This window comes from Poecilia formosa, unplaced genomic scaffold (assembly GCF_000485575.1).
Source record: "Poecilia formosa unplaced genomic scaffold, Poecilia_formosa-5.1.2 Scaffold187, whole genome shotgun sequence".
Taxonomy (NCBI): domain Eukaryota; kingdom Metazoa; phylum Chordata; class Actinopteri; order Cyprinodontiformes; family Poeciliidae; genus Poecilia; species Poecilia formosa.
Window position 1 is genome coordinate 591432 of NW_006800126.1, and position 21213 is coordinate 612644.

The 21213-nt window shown below is 39.0% G+C and overlaps 1 protein-coding gene across 8 annotated transcripts in view; it reads right to left on the reverse strand.

Annotated features, from left to right (window-relative positions):
• The window catches only part of nrxn3b (neurexin 3b), a 402487-nt gene that overhangs the window by 303143 nt on the left and 78131 nt on the right, over positions 1 to 21213 (reverse strand). For 4 of the 8 annotated variants that reach the window (XM_016678683.1, XM_016678682.1, XM_016678680.1 and 1 more), the window contains exons 6-8: positions 7865 to 8166; positions 5900 to 5944; positions 2895 to 3056 (exon numbers count right to left, since the gene is read on the reverse strand). In XM_016678683.1, coding sequence (XP_016534169.1) covers positions 2895 to 3056; positions 5900 to 5944; positions 7865 to 8166 — 509 coding nt within the window. The remainder of the gene's footprint in view (positions 1 to 2894; positions 3057 to 5899; positions 5945 to 7864; positions 8167 to 21213) is intronic. The other 4 variants (XM_007566140.2, XM_016678679.1, XM_007566141.2 and 1 more) reach the window with 2 other exon arrangements.

Here is a 21213-nt window from a genome sequence, read left to right on the forward strand (position 1 = left end):
CAATTATGACCAGACAGAAGCTGTGCTGAAATATTGGTGAGAAAGCTTGGATGTGAACTCACTGTGCATCTGTAAGCAGAACACTGGACCACATGACTTCTCCACAGAACTTTCATTAATCATTTGGAGCAAATTAAAACGCTGTGGGATTATTCTAAGGCAAGCAATTAGCCCAAACTTGGGGAGTTTATACAGCTGAGTCTGTTGGAAGCTTATCTGAACAACACATCGCATATTTCAGCTACTGGATGTCAACTAATCCCTCCAGGGTGCAAAAAGGAAGGGAAGACACATTTTTCAAGGATGAAAACTTTATGAAGTAATATTGATCAGAAGGAAGAAGTGAATGCTCTTTAATGCGTTTCTTTGTCAATATTTACCATGATGCAAGTGGCTGAAACACCAAAGTTTTCATACTCCTTTAAATTTTGCTATCATTAGCATGTTCTAACGACATATTTCACTGAATTTTATTTTGATTTTATGTAATAGACCAAGACAAAACAGAGCCTGAATTCAGCCTCCAGATCAACATTAAGACCGTCAGACGATTCATGTCTGTTTATCATTTAAGTGCCATCACTTCATTTCCTTGTTTATATGTAGTTACTAAGGCCTCAGTCAGTGGCAAAAAATCAGAAAAAAGGTATATGCATTTGTCTGATGACATAATGTGGATTCTCTGCTCAGCTTGTTGCTTACTAAACTGAATGAACAAGAAATAAATATGTCACTATTATAATTAAAAAACAATAACGGGTAGAAATTGGTTATGACGCAATTTTTTTGACAGCGTCTGTCAAAATAGTGGACAACAAGAAAGTCTAATGCAACCTCTGGTCTTCACTGAGGAAAAGAGTTTCACCTCGGCATCCTAAATGCTTAAGGTGGTTCCAACAGCCTGGTTTTGACCAGGAATATTAAATGGGAGTCAGTGGAAGAATGGTTGGAAAGAACAGGAAATATGTCATTTCTCTGAAACCCTTGAAGAGGTTATAGCACCTGGAGATTAATGACCAATGGAACAACTGTGTGAGATTCACAGGTAGTATGAAGAAATTCACTTCATTGTGGACAAGGTGACTGTTCATAAACTGTACCAAACCTGGCAGCGACAGGTGTGTGTGTGTGTGTGGGTGTGGGTGTGGGTGTGTGTGGGTGCGTGTGTATTGTTCTTTGTGTACCATCCTGTTTTTGGATGGTAGCCCACTCAGCTAGCTAGAACATTAATAGATTTACCAGCTTTGAAAAAATGTAAATGAAACACCCAGGATGAACAGGGTGAAAAATACAGATATGAGAAAGAGTTTTGAAATACAGTAAAAAACAAACAAACAAAAGAAAAAACACTTTGATATCTTTATTCAGAAAACCAAAATAAATTGTACTATGGACTTGAAGCACAAAATAACATTCTCTCCTCTAATTGGTCAGATTGATCTGTTCTGTCAGCTTCAGGGGAAAAGATTGTGCTAAAATGTAAACTTACAGTTATTGACTTTATATGGTTATATGCTTTGTGGCAGCGATTCCTCTGAGACTCCGGTTCACAATGACATGACAGCATCGTGACGTTACATAATGTTTTCTGTCACTGTAAAGCTCGTCATAAGATTGAAAAAAAAGAGGTTCATTTTTCAAAGTCATATTTATACCTTTGTATTCCTAAAAGTCACAAGTTCAAATTAAATATTTCATTGGTCAGTTAACTATTTAGCCATGTTGTAGCTAAGCGTTTAATTAGCTCAATAATTAAACACTTAAATAATGAGCAGAAGTAGACTATCAAAATAAAAGCTAGGTCTTGCAGGGCTCTGGGTAAACTCATATGTGTCAGGCTAATAGCCGTCTGTATTGTATTTAAAATGGCTCATCCTCTGTTTCAAGCTGAAATGTTAAAAAACGGGCGGAAAAACAAAGATAAAGAGGCGACTCCTGAACCTTGTGAGCAGGAGTTTAATAAAAGAGGTTAGCAAGACCCAGGTTTATTTTAGTAGTCCATTTCTTTTAAACTTTGAGCTAAATGTTTAGCTTCAAACTAAATATTTAGCTTGCTTACTAAATAATTAGCTTGCAGCGAAATAAATATTTGAAACTGTCATTTGTATAAATAACATGGTGGAAATATGGCTATGGAAAATGAAACCCCGTGTTTTTTCGTCTTACAAATAAACAACTGAAATTATTTCATTATCTTTGACTGTCTAATTATATAAACGACACTGTGTATGCTGTGGTGTCTCGTGTAGTTCTGAGGGGCCAAATAAAATCCATCACATCATTATTACAAGTAACAAGGAACTGAAGTTTAAACCAACGTAAAAGACGATACAGTTCTTCAAACAGCAGAGATTACTTCAAAGTCAGCAAAGTTGAAGCATGTTTAAAACACCAGCAATTAGTACATGCTCTCTCACAACTGGTGAGCTCAAAGACACAACATATATAGAAAAAGTGGTCCAGTTTTGCTGTGTTTCATCAGAAGCAAATATCTCTTTGAAAACGCTGCCCGTCGGGAGGCGTTTTAGCCACACACTCAAGCCAATTCTGCAAATTGCCTGTGACAGAAGCAATTTTGGGGTATTTTCTTGCTCACCAACTGCAGTAAGTGTTATGAATTAGATTAAGTGAAGGGATATTGAAAGTCTGATTCCTCCTCTGCTAACTCAGCACCTTTAATTGATAATTCAATTTTATCGCTCCCCCCCTTATCCTCCTGGGCCTTTCAAAGGGTTTTGATAGCCATTTTTTGTGCATTTCAAAGACACCTTCACCGTTTAACAGAGCGTTAACAGCTGCCTACGTGACAGCACGGCTCCAAAATTGTTGTTTTTGTGATTGCACTGAACATCTGATGTAGTAATACACCTGCTCTCTTGATGATGTCTCTTTACCTCTTTGAGGCAGCCCATGAAGTTGTTGCTAACTGGAGATCCCGGCAGGTCCGCCGTGCTGGGGCTCCCGCCCACGTAGAAGAAGTCGTCGGAGCCCAGCATGGTGTAGTCCTCCTGCGTGTAGCCGGTGGTGGTGAGGATGCCGTCCACGGAGATCGTCACCTGTTGGGGCGTAACACATAGCCAAAGCCAAGCCATTACACTCTGGAATTCGCTCCCGTGTTGTGTACAAAGCACATTTCCTTCCTTGGTCTGCATTTCAACTCAGGTTTATGAACTTTTTTTTTTCTTTTGGTTCCTTGAAGCTTTTTCTTGTTTTGGACCAGAGAATGGTTAGATTTTTTTTTTTGGGGGGGGGTTAATGGAATTTTTTGTTGCCAAAGGATTCACAGGACAGGTAAAGAAAATATGGCACAGGCATATTTTCTTTATCTTTGATGGGGGTAAGAGTATGGATCTTAGGTTTGATTCTGAAACTTCAGGTTGGGAGAGGGTTAGTACAATGTTCAAACCAAGGACAAATTGATTCCACTTGTCTTAGGTTTCGGGATTTATCTCTTACTGCAGACACACACACACATCCACAGTCCAACACACACCTTCACTCATTCAAACTGACTCATACACTCCTCTGGACATCTACATCTGTAAATCCACGCACATGCAAAACAAAGGGAGGCTTTTTTTAAAAAAAAAAAAACACCACATCAATGTGCAAACCAAAGGCAAAACTCTTAGAAAAGCAAATTAAGCACACTTTAATTGGAGATGGAACGTGGATTTGATGGTGGCATACAGATCTGGAACATGCACACATGGTACAGAGGCTCATGCAAGACCAGAACCCATACACGAGCAAGATCGCAGAGTAGCAGAAGCTGATCTCTGATCAGGTTTAGATCGAGTGTCATGTTTTGTTTTGTTGTTTTTTTTTGTTTTTTGTTTTTTGCTAGAGATGCACCAATCAATTGGCACAAATAGCCAGGTCAAACACTGACTTGTTTCTTTATCTTTTTTATAAATTGTATCCAACCTAATAACTGCAACCCGTTTTGATTTCTAACCTCATCAACCAACAACATATTTTGTGATATTCTTTTAGTAGAATTTACATAAAAGTTAAGGTGTCTATGCAGTCGTAGATGGGGGAAAAGAACAGAATCTGATTTTATCATCGTGAAAGTCTTAATGAGTTTCCAGGCTCCATTTCTTATTCAGTTGCTTAAACCATCAAATTTTATTTCCTACAAAAATGAATAATTTTACATTGATTAATATTTGTAGTATATTTATGAAGCTTTCATTTTTGTTCGAGTTACTGACAGTTAAACAGACTTTCATAAAAAAATTTAAAAAACTCAAAAAGTTATGTTATTTGTGTTTATCATTTTAACTTGGGTTTTAATCTGGAGTCAAGGCTATGGAATTTAGCTTTGCTAAAGTATTCTGAAGCAGAAGTAAATATTGCAATTCTTTTTTAATTTGGGAAAAGTAGAGTACTGATGCATGAATTGGGATAATCTTATAATTTTCTATTTCATTTAAAACTACTATACTGAAAAGAAACAGAAGCTATGACATATGCTAACGATGAATTGAACAACACTTTATGAGATGTTCAAAAACTTGAGATATATTAGAATTCAATCCTGCTTTAAACATCCCAACAATTGATCATTATGTTTGTTCAGCCAAGGATATCTAACAAAGCTTCACAGATCATTTATAAATATCCTGACATTAAAATACATGTCAATTCTGATCGTTAAACCCAGTCCAGGTTTCTCTAAGTATTTTAAACTGCTGTACATTTGTTCAGATGCCAAGAAGTTACTTTAAGCTCTTTTCAGATCATGGATAACATTTTGTTATTTCATGATCTGTGAGGAGAAAAAAAAAAACAAAAAAAAATGTACTCCCCAAAAGACGCAAAATTTGAGAATTTAGATTTTGGATAGAATAACTGAAATGTAGCTTTTCTAATAACACTAGAAGAGACTCCCCCATCCCCACCCCTCTACCCCCAATTTTCTGTTGGATTTATAGCAACTACATCTATTCCATTTATCCTTTTACATTTCAAAAATTAATTGGTCAAAAAAAAAAAAAAAAGAATCGGACATATTAGTATCGGCCAGAAAAAACCTTGATCGGTGCATCTCTAGTATTTCTTTCGTCAGTGTCACCAGACCAGACCGGTAATCCAAGATCAGTGTGCTGGTTCTGTGAAACGTTGCGCGTATGGGCCCAGGGGTTATTGAAACACACACACCTTTTCACCAGCATGCTACAAAAAACTACAGACAGGGAGGGCAGAGTGAGTGGTGCAGTGACAGGTGGAGGGTGAGTGAATGGATTAGAGTGTTAGTGGTTATTCTGGGTGGTGGGGCTGAGGATCTATGAGTTTGGCAGATGACAGGTCGATTGATGAGGTGTGGGCATGCCATGCGCCATAGTGAGTTGGAAACAACTGTCAGAGCTCCCGCAATTGAGGTTAAGGGATGCCATTTTTTTTTTTTTTTTTTTTTTTTAATGGCGGCGTCTCTTTTAGGGCTCGGTGTCGAGGTCACCAACTTGGAGATTGTGGTAAGCTTCTGTCAGTTCTTGACGACAGTCCTCACAAAAAATGGGGACTTTCTTGTGTGAAAAATTAACATAAAAAAGTACGTTGCCCTTTTAAAGGCAAAGAAGTAATTTATTTTTCTTTTTTCCTTCATTTAACTTGTCGGAAATCTGTAGTAATGTGGAAGAAACAAAGAGAAAAAAAGTAAAAGCCAAAGTGAAAAGAACAGGATGGGGGATTGTGGGGTAAAGAAGGAGGTTGTTGGCAGGTCAGGGAGGAAATTGAGAAGAAGCGAAGAAAGAATTGCCTGGTAATACAAACCCATCTCCTCATTTTTTGATAAGAGTGTCTAGGATGGAACTCAAAGAGAACGAATAAAAGAAGAGAGGGGGGAGGGGACACACGGCAAACCCAAAAAAAAGACAATAAGAATGATATCTACCAGACAATGTAGTTTGTTTACCATAGCGTGTCCAATGCCTGATTGCTTTCCAGAAAAAGGGGAAGAAAGGAAATCAACAGAATAGTGAACAAAAAAGGTTGTTAATAAGGATGGACAGAAAACAAAAAACCAAAAGCAACGATGAAGAATTAGGATGTCAGTTAGTACATTAGTTGGTTAGAAATTGGTTAGTAGTAAAGAAAACCAAAAAAAAAATGGAATTCAACATGGATGAGTTAGTAAAGCGGTGAATAAACACTACGTGATTCATCAGAGATCAGGCAGCGGTAATCCGGTGCCTTCGCGCCATCCGAAGCAAATTTCCTACACCGGAGTCCTGCGAGAACACAAGCTAAACGGACGTCCTGTCAGACATTTGCATGGGATGGCTCAGATTCCAGCAAAACCTGCAGTGTTTTTCCACCTTTGGTCTAACAAAGTGCTCCTTTGAAAGAGGAAAGGAAATGACAGAGAAAGAAAGTGAGACAGTGAGGAAAAGTGACAAGCTTCAGCTCTTAGCCTATAACCAAGCCTCTGTTGGGAATTCCTGCTACGACTACTTACTAACCTGTGGGACAAGGCTTACTGTCAGAAAGGGTTAGAAAAGCAGCACTTACTTGTATTTCTGCTCTGACAGCAACACTAAATGCTGTCTTACCCGACAAACTAAAAGGTCAACCGGGACAATGGACAAACCCAACATCCTGCTAGAGTTACCTTCACATACCGCTAGCTCTGTAAAGTCCGTTGGCATCTTTCTACAGCCGTCACAAGGACTCCGCTGATTCATATTAGCTCCACTGAACCGCAAAATACAAGCTAATTATAAATAATTGGAATATATAAAACAGTAATTGCAGCAAAGCAGTAATGGATGACTCAAACACTTTCTACTTGGCTTTAAATTAAAATTTAAACGCTACACCTCAACAGAAACCGTTTTCCTAATTAAGGCAAGGAGACAGCAAAGGAACCCAGGAACACTGTCAGCTTACATAATTACAAAAGTACAAGAGCATTATTGGACATCGTTGAGCTGCAGAAAACAACAGGCCCTATGCTAATAGAAAGAATTTCTTAACTCATAACGTCAAGTAGAGATTTGAATATTTCACTCACTTGTAAAACAAGCAGGTTTAGCACCCAGGAGTTTGTGTTGTATTTCGCTTAATCCATCTTCTTATTAATGCCAACAAGCTTCTCTGCCCTGCTGAAGAATGGCTTGGTATGCTAGTCTGTATGGTAATGCAAGTTGTTGCTATCTGATAGCTGAATCTAGTACAAACAGATGTCACAAACTCGATTCTATATTCTTTATATTAGGCCATTCTAAAACAGGAATATGGATTACATTGGTCCATTGTAGTTCTGGATACATCTGCATAAAGGTGCATCCCTGCTCTATCCTCCAATCTTTTGCTGCTCAAACGGGTTTCCTTGTAGGATTACCCCAACAACTCACAGCATTTTCTTAGTTCTGTTAGAGAACATTATTCCTCAATTATAACACTGCTCTTGGCTGTAAAACTACCCCTCTACTCATCATGCTAGATCAATACGAATCAAAATACTACCAATAACTGGTCTGTATGTGGACCAAATTATACCCAAATTGTATCACTCCTTCCTGATTTTCTTTTCTTTTTTTTATTAGTGAGTGTAATAATCAAATCTCATACTCCTATAGAGTGCTACTTAGTCTATTCGCTAAATTATAATAAACAAGGCAATAAATATAGCATAAAAGGAATTTGTGTGAATTTAACACAACCAAACGAATAATGAAATCCGTTTTCTTAATAATGTTTCCAAACTGTAGAGATGAAATGACAACCAATAAGATAAAAATGAGTTTCTTAAAGCTTTCTCCAAAGCTCTTCAAGGCAGCTTCTATACAGAACAAAAAAGAAGAAAAAAAAAAGAGAAAAATCTCAAACTCTATCCATCACCGTTACCCCCGATTACCTGTCTCAGGTTGCGTGTCACTTTGATGTCGTGCCAGGAGTTGTCATTGAATTTTCCATTGACTGGCTCTACGATGGCCTCAAAGGCCCCAGAACCGAGGTTGATGACGAGGGAAACCGCCCCGTCTTTCAGGGCGAGATTGACGTAGTCAGCGGACTTCCCCGTGTGCAGGAGGAGGCCGTTCCGCTGCCATGTCTTGAAAGACAGCGTGATCTCATCGCTGCTGCTCTGAATGGGGTTCTGCGACAGGTCGTAGCAGAAGTACTCCGAGCCGCGGAAGGTGGCCACATTCTCCTCTCGTGCTGAAATGGCAAGACAGGGAAACCTGAACGTTACTGTTGCGCACTGAAAACTGGAATCGACTACATCTTACTGGTCGTAACCACAAATATTTGTTCATTTATCTTAGGCTCTTCAAAGGTCCTAAAATACCCATTAGCACCTTAGAAGTAAAGCATAATTACCAACTGTAATGAAGAATTAACAAATTAAATGCATTGCAAAAGTATTGAAACTCATCTTCACATCATGACATGTTGTAATGACAAACTTGATACATCCTTGTTAACATGTTTGACTGTCAATGGGTTATAGTTTGTTTAGGGGTATCAGAAGTATAAATATATGCCACATCTTTTATGCTTTAGATGTTCAACAATTCTGCACTGTTCTGTGTTGGTCTATCACATAAAGTCCCACAAAAACTCTGAAATTATTGCTGGTAACGAGGCAAAATGTGAAATAAGTTCAAGAGGTGAAAACACCTTTAAAAACAAAATCACAGTACAAGGAATGTCATTATAGATGACTATCAATCTTGTACACACATCACCAAAAACCCACACACATACACTGCTCCCCATAATTACAGCTGCAACAAACCTATCGTTCAGTTCAGATCATAAAATCCGATCTGTATGACCCTGGCTTCAGGTTTCACGTACGGCCCTTTAGACAGACAGACTACTTATGATGGAACACAATTCCTCGCTAATGGCAAGCATAAATCAAACATAGTCCGATTTTACAGTTTTTACATTACCCTGTTGCTACAAGGTCACTTCCTGATCCCGTTTCTTTTCAGATCAGCACACAGAGTAATGTGAGACGAGGCGGGGGCTCATTTCTGAGAGCAAAAATAAAGTTGCCTTTTTGACGGAAAGTGAACGAGGGGTACTGTTTCCATAAAATAAAGAACAATATGTGGTAATGGTTGACAGTTTCTATGATTTTTTTTTATTTTTTATGTGGATCAGGTTAGCTCAGGCAGGAAGTATTAATTACATCCTGTGCTGAAGCCTTGCATCCAAAAATAACATTTAGATATATCCCATTCTTTGAAAAGTTCTTAAGTTGTTTTCATCCCAACTCAAATTTTCTTAGGAAACATCTGTGTGAAGATTTAGTCCGACTACAAAATGTACTGCTGCTGCACACTGCCTCAAGATTTTTTCCATAATCCTAATTGCTACCTTCAACACCTTAGATCATGATATTCTTTTATCGCATCCTCAAGGAGGAGACGGGAAAATCATACGGATATCAAGAGATTTGTTCTAGAGTAATAGAGAACTTATTTAGGGATAGAAGCTTCGTACTTAGCAAAAGACAAATATTGTTAACCAGTAAAAAAAAGTTTTCCATGTGGCGTTCCACAAGGTTCTACTCTAAGGCCTGTTTAGATCTCATTACATTTTGCCTCTAGGATATATTTTTTTCATAAATGTGAAGCTTCTTTTGACTTTTTACCAATGCCATTGTGAGCCTTCATTTGACTTTACCAGTATTGAAACATGGATGAAATAAAATGATCTTCATCAACACAACTAAATGAAGGTAAATTCATTGGAGAGAACAGACTCCTTCCAGCTTTCCTTTCATACCTTTCATACTAAATATATTTTGTTTTGACTACAGATGTATCAGTTTCCCACAATGTATTATAAGCCTGGCGGGGCACCAGGCTTTACCTGTGCGCCCACCAGGCTTCGCATCATTTATTTATTTATTAATTTCTTTTAATTATTGCCTTTTTAAGATTTTATAGTTGGTCCTTAGGTATTAATATTTCAGTCTTCCAATAACGCATAGCTATAAAGTGATATTTTCAAGTTTCCTGTTGACTTTGAACATTTTTTAACTCAAAAACATGGCGGCCGGCTGGATGATTACCCTAGTAACCTGAGCTTAGCAAGTTTTCTGGGAGAAACCCTGTATGATTTGACAGCTCATTTAGAATCATAAGTGTGAGTTTTATATCATGATTTTGACTATTATATTTAAAGATTATAAATCATTACACAGCCACATGAACAAGGACACCAAGAAACCATTTACTCTAAGATGTTCTTAGGTTCAAACAGAAAAGCAGACATGATTTCTCTGTCTCAGTTGCTGCTCCATAATTCCCGAATAATTTACCAATCCATAAAAAGAGACTTTGAAGACCCACCTCTAATCTTTGGTTTTTCATTTAATAGAGTCTGACATTTGGGTTTTATAACCACAGCTTGTCATTATAGGATACTCTGTCTTGATCTTTGAGAAAAAAAAATACTGAAATCTCTTTTAGATTGAGAATGTAATGCAACAGAAAGCAGGAAAGGTAAAGTGGTGTGAATACTTTCTGTGACTGAAGTTGACAACTGACATAGCAAACACACAGCACCCATTGTGAGACTCTTCACAAGACGACATGTTAACATACCAAACCAAATGTGTTGCTATGGCATTCTGACATGGTGAAGTCATTACCTGCCAGCAGACAGGAAAAGAGAAGTTCAAATAGTCATTTCATTTCCACTGTGACCTGCAATTCCCTTTGTGTGGTCAGAAGAAAAATGACACGGCGCGCAAGACTGGGGAAAAACTGAAATGAAAGGGATACCTAGCACATGCGTTTGTTTGTTGTGCCGGATCAGTCAGTCTGTAAACATGAGGGAGCAGTGTTGTGCAGCTGGCAAAGGCACAGATGAATGGAAAAACAAGAAGGTAAACACAGCGAGGAAAACAAATGGGACGAGGCAGCGGTGCTGCAGGGACGGCAGGCCGCGCATTCCAGCCAAGGAGAAATTCTCCCCGCAGTTTCAAAACCAAAGTCTTCACGCAGCAGACAAAAGGAAATATTACAGGAGGCAACAAAGGCACAGTGAAATCATTCCTTCCTGTGCCAGGAGAATAAATAGAAAGCCATTATTAAAACTGATGCATGAGGACAGAGGGATACACAGACGATTCCCCGTTCTTCTCATTCTCGGGCGGAATCTAAGAAAATGATCAAGCGTCAACGGCGCCGCAAAGACCTTGCTGATTATGCTCGGGTAATATTGTACTTTTCTGTGTTCAACAATTGGGTGGAACACTGACGGCAAAATGATAATGCTACAGTTACTCAATATGAGACATGTCAGTTCCATCATCATCATCATCATCATCATCCGCCAGAGCCATTTCTCCAAAAAGTCTTTCAGAAGACTAATGAAATATTGATGCTTATCTCAACAATGTGGTTACACTGGCTCGATGCCCGAGCTGGCGTCACTGAGCATCCGGAGTACAGCAGGCTAAACCCAGAGACGGTGGTGAGACAATTTCTCCCTAGAAAATACAATGAGGTAAAAAAAAAAGTTTGGTCTTCCTTAAAGATTTCTTCTAGTTTTGCCACAGTTAAAGGTAATATTAACCAATGCCAACAAAACATTTTCTGTAACTGGCGATGTGTTCTTGACATTGTGTGGATGAATTCTGAAATAACATCAGTTTTAGGCCTATACCTAAAAGAGACGTTCAAGTCAGCTTACAAGGATGTTGCTAATGATAGTTAATTGATGAGTTACTAGTTGGTCTGCATAGCTTTTCCCTTTAATACATAAAAATATTTATTTGGAAGCTCCATTTAATTTTTTTCTCACATTATCTCTGATATTACATGACTTATTTTCGCAAGAATGGTGACAGTTTCTCAACTTTACTTATGAAAGCAAAAGTAACTAAAAGCTAATGAAGAACTGTGTTTCTCTGCAAACCAACAGCATCAAAATCCTTCTCATCTGAGCCAGAAACCCGAGCCCCGTGCTGCTCTCACCTGACCCATGCTGCAAAGGTGATCGCCATGGTAACTCCTCTTATCTATCATCCTTTCTCTAATTAGCTCGTCGGAGGACCGCGGCTCAGATTGCAAAACAGGTTTCTGTAGTTCAGAAGGATTCCTCTTGACATGATTATTATAATCAAAGGTAGCATTTTTGTTTACTTCTTCACAGCTGGCAGCCTTTAAGGGGAGGAATGAACTGAAGCCAAAGCTGGAGTGCCAGACATCGCAGTGAGTCAATCCTCAGGCTGAAATGCTCAACTTGGTTGTGGAAATAATCCTCTAAACAGCCAAATATAAAATAAAAAAATAAATAAATAAATAAGTACTGGTTTGATCTCAGAGCTAATTTTTAAGATTAGCTCTGATCTTCGCACAAAAATCGGGATTTAATGCCTCGAACAAATGAGATTAGGTCCCAGGTATGAGTTTGTGACAGAAAAAGCAACATTCACTTTAAAAACCATGATTCAGATCCAGCCCGGTCGTTCCATTTGCCCCAAAACTGCAGCAACAGAAACAAAAAGCAACCATCGAGAACATGTCTGCCATGCGCACATTAATTATTACGATGGAATTACAAACCATCAAGTAATTACGATGCAATTACAAACCATCGATAAAGCATCTCTGCCACGAATAAAGGAGAGTGCAAATTGATACAAGGTAGCATTTGCGCACCTCAGCAGAGTCATATCTGGGCGTAAGTGTATACTGATCCATAAAAACCGGGGGGAAATGTATTGCCTGTTGAGACACGCTGCACACAGATATGTGGCTTTCATATTGATCATAAAGCAGGGTCATTTTCCGCCTTATTTTCACCACGGTCATCAATATTCCATTTGTGTGCTGCCTGGACTGAGCACTGGGGGCTGGAGTTCGATTTCAAAATCCACTGGAAGCAATTAGCTCCTTCATTACCATCTCCCTTTCTCTTCCGCTCACCTACCCCCCTCCTCTGCTACACACCAAAATTCCTGAGCAATTTTTTTTATTTATTCCCCCCACCCCCCAGATTTGACCTCAAGGGCTGTTAAGGAAGAAGATGTGCCACGTCCCTCTTCTACCTCCTTCTAAGATCACCCCAGGACGTTATGACTTCTGAACACAAACATTGGTTTGAAGCCAAGTGGCACATTGCATCTGAAATTTAATGTTGGTATAAGAGCGCTGCTGGTAAGCAAACATTATGAAGGGGTTTAAAGTTGGGTTAAAAGGGCAGGGCAGTATGGTTTTGAAAAAAAAAATCTTAGATTTTTTTCATACTTGATTGAATTTTTTTACATTATTTTCCTGCTTTCCCCAAAAAAAAAAATTATTACAAATGAAAGAAAATAGCCACTTGCTGCTTCAGAGCTGAAGGTTGCACATAAAATCTCCCCCCACCCCAAAAAAAACACAAATGCATTGCAGATGTAGTTAGACAAAATGTAAAAAAAAAAAAAAAAAGGGAATAGGAGGGGACTTTAATATGACACTGGGTTTGCCATTGATTTTTGCTGGAGATGCTACAGGTTTAACGGCCTTCCTGCACGCAGAGTGCCCACCCGGTTCCCTGGGAGACGTCCCCCATGAAGTGAACTGCAATGACGTCCAACACGTCAAACGCATGTTTGCACCACAATCGCTGCCGAACAGGCCTCAAGTGTGTGACCTAAGCAGAGAGAGCTTACATCTGCTTTTAGTTGCAGCCCTCAGTGAGACATCCTCGGGGATGGAGGTCATTCAAGGTTGCAAACTTGTGAGACATCACGCATACACAACATACACACACGCACACACGAGCACGAAACAACAAGCTGAGATGCTAAGCCTCCCTGCAAAGGCGTTCTCTAATTTTTTCCCCCTGTAACACAAAGATATTACAGCTCGTCTTTTGAAATTAAGACTAGAATTAGCATGGCTAGCTAAAATGAAAGAATGCATTGTGCAGTTTCTCAGTAGAGGAGCTAAAGCAAACCATGCAACTGTGCAATTTTAAGCTCAACGGTAACCCACAACATGTCAAATGAATTTGGAGCATCATGGGTGATATCTTTCTTCAAATGCAGGCGGCACTATCAGACAGGATTATGTCAGAGGGAGATTTGCTAGAATATGGTGCACGTTAAAATGCTACAGCCCAACCTTTTCATTGGCTTTTATTGTGTGCCGCAATTAAAAATCAGTCAGAGTACAAAGGTTTTGACGTTATTTCTTGTGAATGCGATTTCCTTTTGGATTTTTACCAGTCGAACTCTGTGAAAGCCGCGCCGACTGCGTCCTGTTCGTGACAGCCTCAAAAAATGTCAAAAGACATATCTAAGAGGTTAAAGTGAATAGTCACCCTGACATGTCTCTCCTCGTCTGGTTTTTCATGTAACCTTGTGAAGCTCCGGCAGACGACCTGTCTGAGTCTGCCTTGGATCTCTGCACGCCCCAACCGGCAAGGGAAGAGTGACAGAGAGACGGCGGGAGAGATAAACGTAAACAGAAGTGACATGGAGAAAACAAAAGAGACAAGGACAAAAAGGAAGCTGGAGATAGAAGTCGAAGGAGTGAAGAGGGGAAGGGAAGGCATAGAGAGAGAGAGAGAGAGAGAGAGAGAGAGAGAAGAGTTCGGGGGGCAAGAGTAGCAGAGAGAGTCGGGGAGCCATGAGAGGCAGGTGGAGGGGATGAGAGATGGAGATGCATCCATTGGCTCTCAGGAGAAACAAAGTGACACAGTGTGTTAGGATGAGCAGAGCAGAGCTGTCCCCTTGGTTTGGGATTCTGAAATACTGCACCTGATAACCGAATGTCTCTCTTCCTCTGCTTCTGCAACTCTCACTGTTATGTTCAAAATAACAGCGTTTCAAAAAAAGTGGGCAAAAAAAGCTTGAAATGCTACTTATAACGTCAATTACCATACATACAAAACAACTAGAAATACATCAGTTCAACATAAAGGTGGGCAAATTGGAATGATTGCGGCAATTTCGAAAAAAAAAAAAAAAATTGTGCTTTTTGATAATTTTTTGGAGCTAGGACGAGAGGGTTTTTCAGCCGTATTGAAATTTGTGGATTTTGCACTTTGTTCACATTACGGCAGTTTGTATACAGCAGCACGCTTATTTTGCGGCCACCAGAAGTCATCAAAATTTGAGTTTCATCATCCATCCATAGCTCTTCTGTAAAACCGCCGACTACAATTTCCCCAAATACATAGGTGGCCAATCCCAATTGTAAGGCACTTGTCGCTCCAACGCCTCAATAAGATGCCGACGTCTCCTCTGATAGACGAGCAATATGGAGGAATGTCAACATCCAATGCTGCAATAACGCCAAATGACTAGTTGCGTGTACAGAGTTATTCTTATTTAATAAAATTAAATAAGGAATGAGAAATTTGCAATTGTGTTTTTTTTGACAGCATTAATATGCTGAAAGTAGAAAAGGCATATTAGGTTGTTCCTTCTTCCTTTAAAAGCTTAAAAATTAGTTGTGTGAACTGACACAATGTTCTTTAGTTGTAAAATTATTACAACTATTAGTAACTTTTATATCCCAACACCATCAACAACCAATGTTAACCAATGTTTCAGCATTTGGAGGTTTTCTAGTAACTGGTTTAAAAAGAAAAATATAAATGTTGCTTTCACCAGTTCATGTTAATTTTTCAACAGCAGCCCTTCTCTGCAATTCTTTGAACATATTTTTTCTGCCTTCAAGCAGCATCATAATCACTGTACATTACTGTTCTGAACAATATCAGGAATGATTCATCTTATGATTTACATAAAGGAATTCACTGTAGCCAGAGTTCCACCTGTTTGTAACCCGAGTCTGTTTGTTGTTTTAAATGATTTGCCATGTAAAAATATTATTTCTAATTCTTCCTACCCAAAAAGGAACTGATCTGGTTATTGGCGACTGTTTTTATCCAAAGTACAGCATAGATGATGGATATCCAAAGGAATTCAGCAACATTTAGAGACATTTCCCATTAAAAACAAAAACCTTTCTGAATCATGAAATAATCCTGGCGGACTGCTTTTAAACATTTGGATGATTCAGACAGACATTCATAAGATGAAAAAATATATATTTAGAGTACAGAAGTATTATTCATAGAACTGCAAAACCTCACCATCTTACATTATTTAAAAAGTGCATGAATAAAGTAAAGGGTCTTTGAACGTTAGGCTTCGGGTCAGAGGAAAAGAAGTAAGGCTGCAGAAAGCAACATCTTGACTTGTTTGACTCGTCATACAAACCACACATGGAGTACACATAATACAATTACCTTCAACTCTAAAAAGCTTTTCAACCTGACAGCCCTGTGGTTATCCACCTGGAAACTTAATGTGAAAAACGAGCCTGAAAATAAAAGTAACTTTTATTGCAGAAGCATAATCTCACCCTGAAGAAGCTTTACTTTTCACAGAAGTTGTTTTTTTATTGAGTACTTTATTCCACAGGGGATAGGGGCATGGAATACCATTATTGCTCTCAAACCACTGCATAGTCTGCCTTTCTCTTCAATGAAAAAACATGGTGAAACACAATGCAATATGATTATACTGCAAGACCTTTGTATGCGTCTAACGTTATACCATATGCAATTAGATCATCAGCAACAATGGGCTGCTGAAATCTGTTTTTAAAAGAAGTTGAAGTCTGCCAGATGAACTCTGGAGCACTCACACCCCACATATTCAACACACTTGCGTCATTGCTGCAAACTGAAAGTGACACTGGCAGTATGGCCAACTTTTGCATTGAATTTGACTACTTAACTGCACTCATTGAGCATTTAAAGGGATTTTCTACATTGCCAGTTAAACTTAAATGACAAAAATAAGCAAATAATCGAAATGAGATGGTGATAACATCTGGTGAATCAGAACCCCCACACGAGACACGCAATATTCAGAACTGGATGCATTTACTTCAAAGTCATAATGTGATTTGATGTTCCACTAAATCCTCTGGAAAACATGACTTTGAATATGCCAGCAAACAGCAAGGTGGTAAACAATTATCAAAACTATTAAAATTATTGGTGTACCTCACATATACTGGAGACCAGACTTCATTTTAAGATGGCCTATTTAAAATTTCATGGTGCCAGAAAGTCTTTATGGTAATCTAGGTACCTTTGAATGAGAAAAGCAACAAAAACATCACAGGTCCTTAATCATATGTAGCAGTGGACATGAGGCGCTTTTCACATTGTCCTCCTTTGCTTAAAAACAAAATTACATTAGTTTATTCTTATATTTCATTTTAGTCGTATCAGGCCAGAGTACACAGTTCAAGTAGAGCTCTGCATGGTAGGACAGAAATGTTCTTTTTGTTTGTTCCTATTTTTCTGAAGTGTCTCTTAATTAGTGTGTAATGGTTGTCACAGAGACTTGGTTATCCCTTTGCTACTGTTCTCCAAGCCTAAACTTTGGATGTTTTTTTTTTCTCCACTGCCATCCTATTTAGAATGCAAGGTGGCAAGATAATTATGCGTTGTCATTCATTCTTGTTTATGACGGCTCCTTTTTAATTACTGTTCTGACTGCGGATATTTGTGGCTTTTTCTCCTGTATCTGTTTTCTGGTTGATGCATACAAACACACTGCTGTTCAACTTGAATCTCAATTTTTCTTTCTTTAGCTCATTTAAGGGAGATATGCGCGTCTGTGTCACGGAGGTCTTGCGTAATACTTTAAAAGCGCGTAGATACTCTGACCAACATACCCTAACATAAGCAAGCATGAATCACTGCTTGCTTTTGAATCACTGCTTAATTTACAAGCATTTTTAAAGGAATTTATAGTCATACCAACAAGTACGTCATCAGCAATTTTGCTAAAAACAATGATTTTGGACTTTTTTCACTCAAATGAAACATTTGTTATGCTACTTCAATTAAAGATCAGTTTATTTCAAGCTATTTTACATTTTACCCGGGGTGTCACTCACTTTTTCAAAAATTGATTACCTGTAAGTTGATACCATTTTTTGATGCATGGGAGAGTTGAAAATGTTTCTTTCTTTCAAGAGAATGGAGCTTTAAAGCTTTGATGTAAAAAAAAAAAAAGAAACTTCTTCCAGCAGAACTAATCGATACTTTTACATTAACAATGGATCAGATTTCTATAAAATGTCAGTTTTCCAGTTTTTTTTTTTTGATAATTAGACATGAAATTCCTTGACGGCGTATCGCATTTCTCCGTGTGAGATTTTTTTCTTTCCATCTTTAAGACGTTTGAGTCGTTGGTCTTTGGTACATCGTTCTGAGAATGACATAACCTTTCAGATCCAAGAGGGAACAAGCTTCTAGAAATGTCATAAAGCCTCCGCCTCCAGCAGGATAATATGAAGTTCCTTCTTTGTAAACAGCAAAAGTGAATTGGAAATCTTTGGACTGATAAATGTCTTTTTTTTAATTCATCAGCATTAGTGTGGAGCTGGCCAGAGGCAGCCCTCTGGCTACTGGCTGTGACAAGCTACTCACTGTCAGTTTCTCTGAGTGTACGTCTATATATGTGCTGGGTGCGTGCTACTGGGGCTCCTTATTTCGCTGCTGATGGTAAAGTCTAATGGAGTGAGCTATAAGGTTTGGAGTGACAGCAAAAGGGTGGGTGGTGACTGAAGGGGCTTGAAAGGCAGGAGAGTGAAAGACGGAGGGATGGAGGGTGTCTAAAGAAGGGGGGCAGGCGCCTGAGGTCCAATTCCATCAACTGAGGAAATTGTGCGGAGCGAACGCTAGAATGAGGAGGAGGTGGCTGAGGATGAGTTCGGAAAAGGGAGAAAAGGAGAGACACTGCGACTGCAGAGTTCCTGTTGGTAACGTTGAGCAGTTATTGGTAGAAGTTATGTTTCGGGATAACCCTCTTTCTTTTGATGCATATTCAGTGTGAAAGGCCTGCCATTATTAAATATTAAAAGTTCTTCTGTATCTATTTAAAGTAGAATAAGTTTCGTGTAATCTCTAAATGTTCATGTTCAGTCCAGTAGTTGATTAATTTCAAATTAATATTTCAATAGATTTAGTTTACTAAAGCCCTCAGTTCTGAGCTTTTAAACACTGGGAACACCTTTGCGTAGTTACCTGTACCTATTGACACTTTTTCACATTTTGCCAAATTATAGCCACAAATGTTTAGATTTTATAAAAATGTAATTTTAAATAATCATGGTGTTCCTTCCAAATCCCATTTTCCACCAATTTGTCGGAATTTCTGGGTAAGTATGGAGCAAATTCAACTATCCATAGTTACGACTTGCAAGGACAACTTTGTTTCAGTATGGCCGGTCCTTGGATCAACAGTAGTAAGTTGTGGCGGAAACTTATAAGACTGCATCTATGTCAATGTTACATCTAGCACCTGCAAGTAAACTGAACAAATTAAAAGTGGCGTTTGATTATGCAAAGTCAAGCATAAAATGATGTCCGTAAGAGGTTCTGCGAACAATGTCTATGGGTGTCGCCATGTTGAGATGCGAACTACTTTGACTATGTGAACTGGAATGCTGCTAGCTTGGCTGTGACATCAAACCAAGCTCAGAGTTCAGATGAGTCCGTTGAGGTGTAGCCTTTGGAGTATAGAGAAAAGAGTAGGGAACAGAAGGGTTTGAATGGTGAAGAATAAGGTGAGGTCTCATCTTTGGGTCATAGCTGTACTGTCTCAGCCTCAGATTTGTTGATTCTAGAGCAGGGGTACACATACGTCTATCTTAGCTGGCAATCAAATGGTGTATACTATAACAAAGACTGTCTTCCTGTGTTATATAAAGTAGCATAAAGGAAATATAATGCGTTTCTTTATTATTATTTTTTTTTACGGTTCCTTAACTTCATTTCTTCTATAGGTTCAAGAATTGTTCTTACGTGAAGTTGGAGGTAAAATTATACAAGGTTTTCCAAGTGGAAGTTTCAAACTCTACAACTTCAGAGTTTAATATGGGCAATTACTGACAGTGAGCTGTGAACGCAGCATTCGGGAACCACTTAAGCATTTCCTGTTTTGAATGACTGACTGCGGAAAACAATGAAGTCATCAGCAAGCCCGTATTATTTCCATCTCCAATTCAAAAATCTCTTGACAGTGTGTCTCCGGAATGTCGACCGTTGCATCAGCCTGACAGCTGCCATCCTCGGTCGAAATGGAGGGTGACGTCTGCGAAGATTGCAGAGGTTTCATATTCTCCAGCACTCTGCAGATCGGTGTCTTTGATAGACTTGCATCACTTTTCATTGGTTTGGGTGTGTGGACTCATCACTGCATACCTGACATATTTGTTTTTAACTTAAAAGTCTTCAAGCAGGATAACGATTACTTTACATAAAACTTTGGGTGTTGCAGTTGTGCCCACATGCATTTACTGAACAGTGAAGAAATGTGTCTTCAATTGGGAAGGTTTTCCTGTGCATGAACAAGGACCTGTTTTTGTGGGTGTGTGTTATTGTTTGAACAGAGTCTTGCCGTATGAATCAGGCCTTCCATGGAGCCTGTCAATCATCCAGAGTGGCGGCGCCTTATTGGCTATTATCTGTGCTGTCAGGGGCCCGGCCATGCCTCCACCTAAACACATCAGTCTCTGTCAGCTCACACGCTGCTAGTGGATGGAGCTGTGGAGCATGAAGCCGCATGCTACTGTTATCATTATTTAAAGTGGCAGATGCTGCTTCAAGATGAAATTTCAACAACAAATGGGTCTTGATGTAGAGTCTGCCTTCCCGTCTTTAGCTTCCCCCCGCTCCCACACAAATGAATGGAGTTGGACTAGATGCGGAAACAATTAACATGTAATGCGGTGGAATCGCACTAAATGTATTCAAACTGCTGCAACTGAAGGATAACTCCATTTCCTTTAGAGTTTATTGACTGGATTTTTAAATAAAATCAAATCCTGCCCTGAGTCTGATCCCCGTGTACAGTAGGACTCACTGCATTTCTCCAGCTATCATTATGCCAAGAACATTGTAGACTCCTCTGTATGTTTACTGCCAAGGCTGACACAGATTCCAAATTTGTCATGCCTCATGGGAAATATGAGAGCCAAATTTAAATTAACTCTTGCAATTACTGGGACGCAGTTCGGGTAATGGTTTCCTAGGAAGCTATACTCTCAAGTCTTCCCTAATGTGTCTCAGTCCAACATGTGCAGGTAATATTAGGCGACAGAAAATGAAAGCTGCAACACAAAAAGTGCTGGTATCCAATATATTTGTGCTGACCTTAAGCTGTTTTTGCAAAATATATCAGATTGAATGGAGATGCATCTGGAAACATTTTCT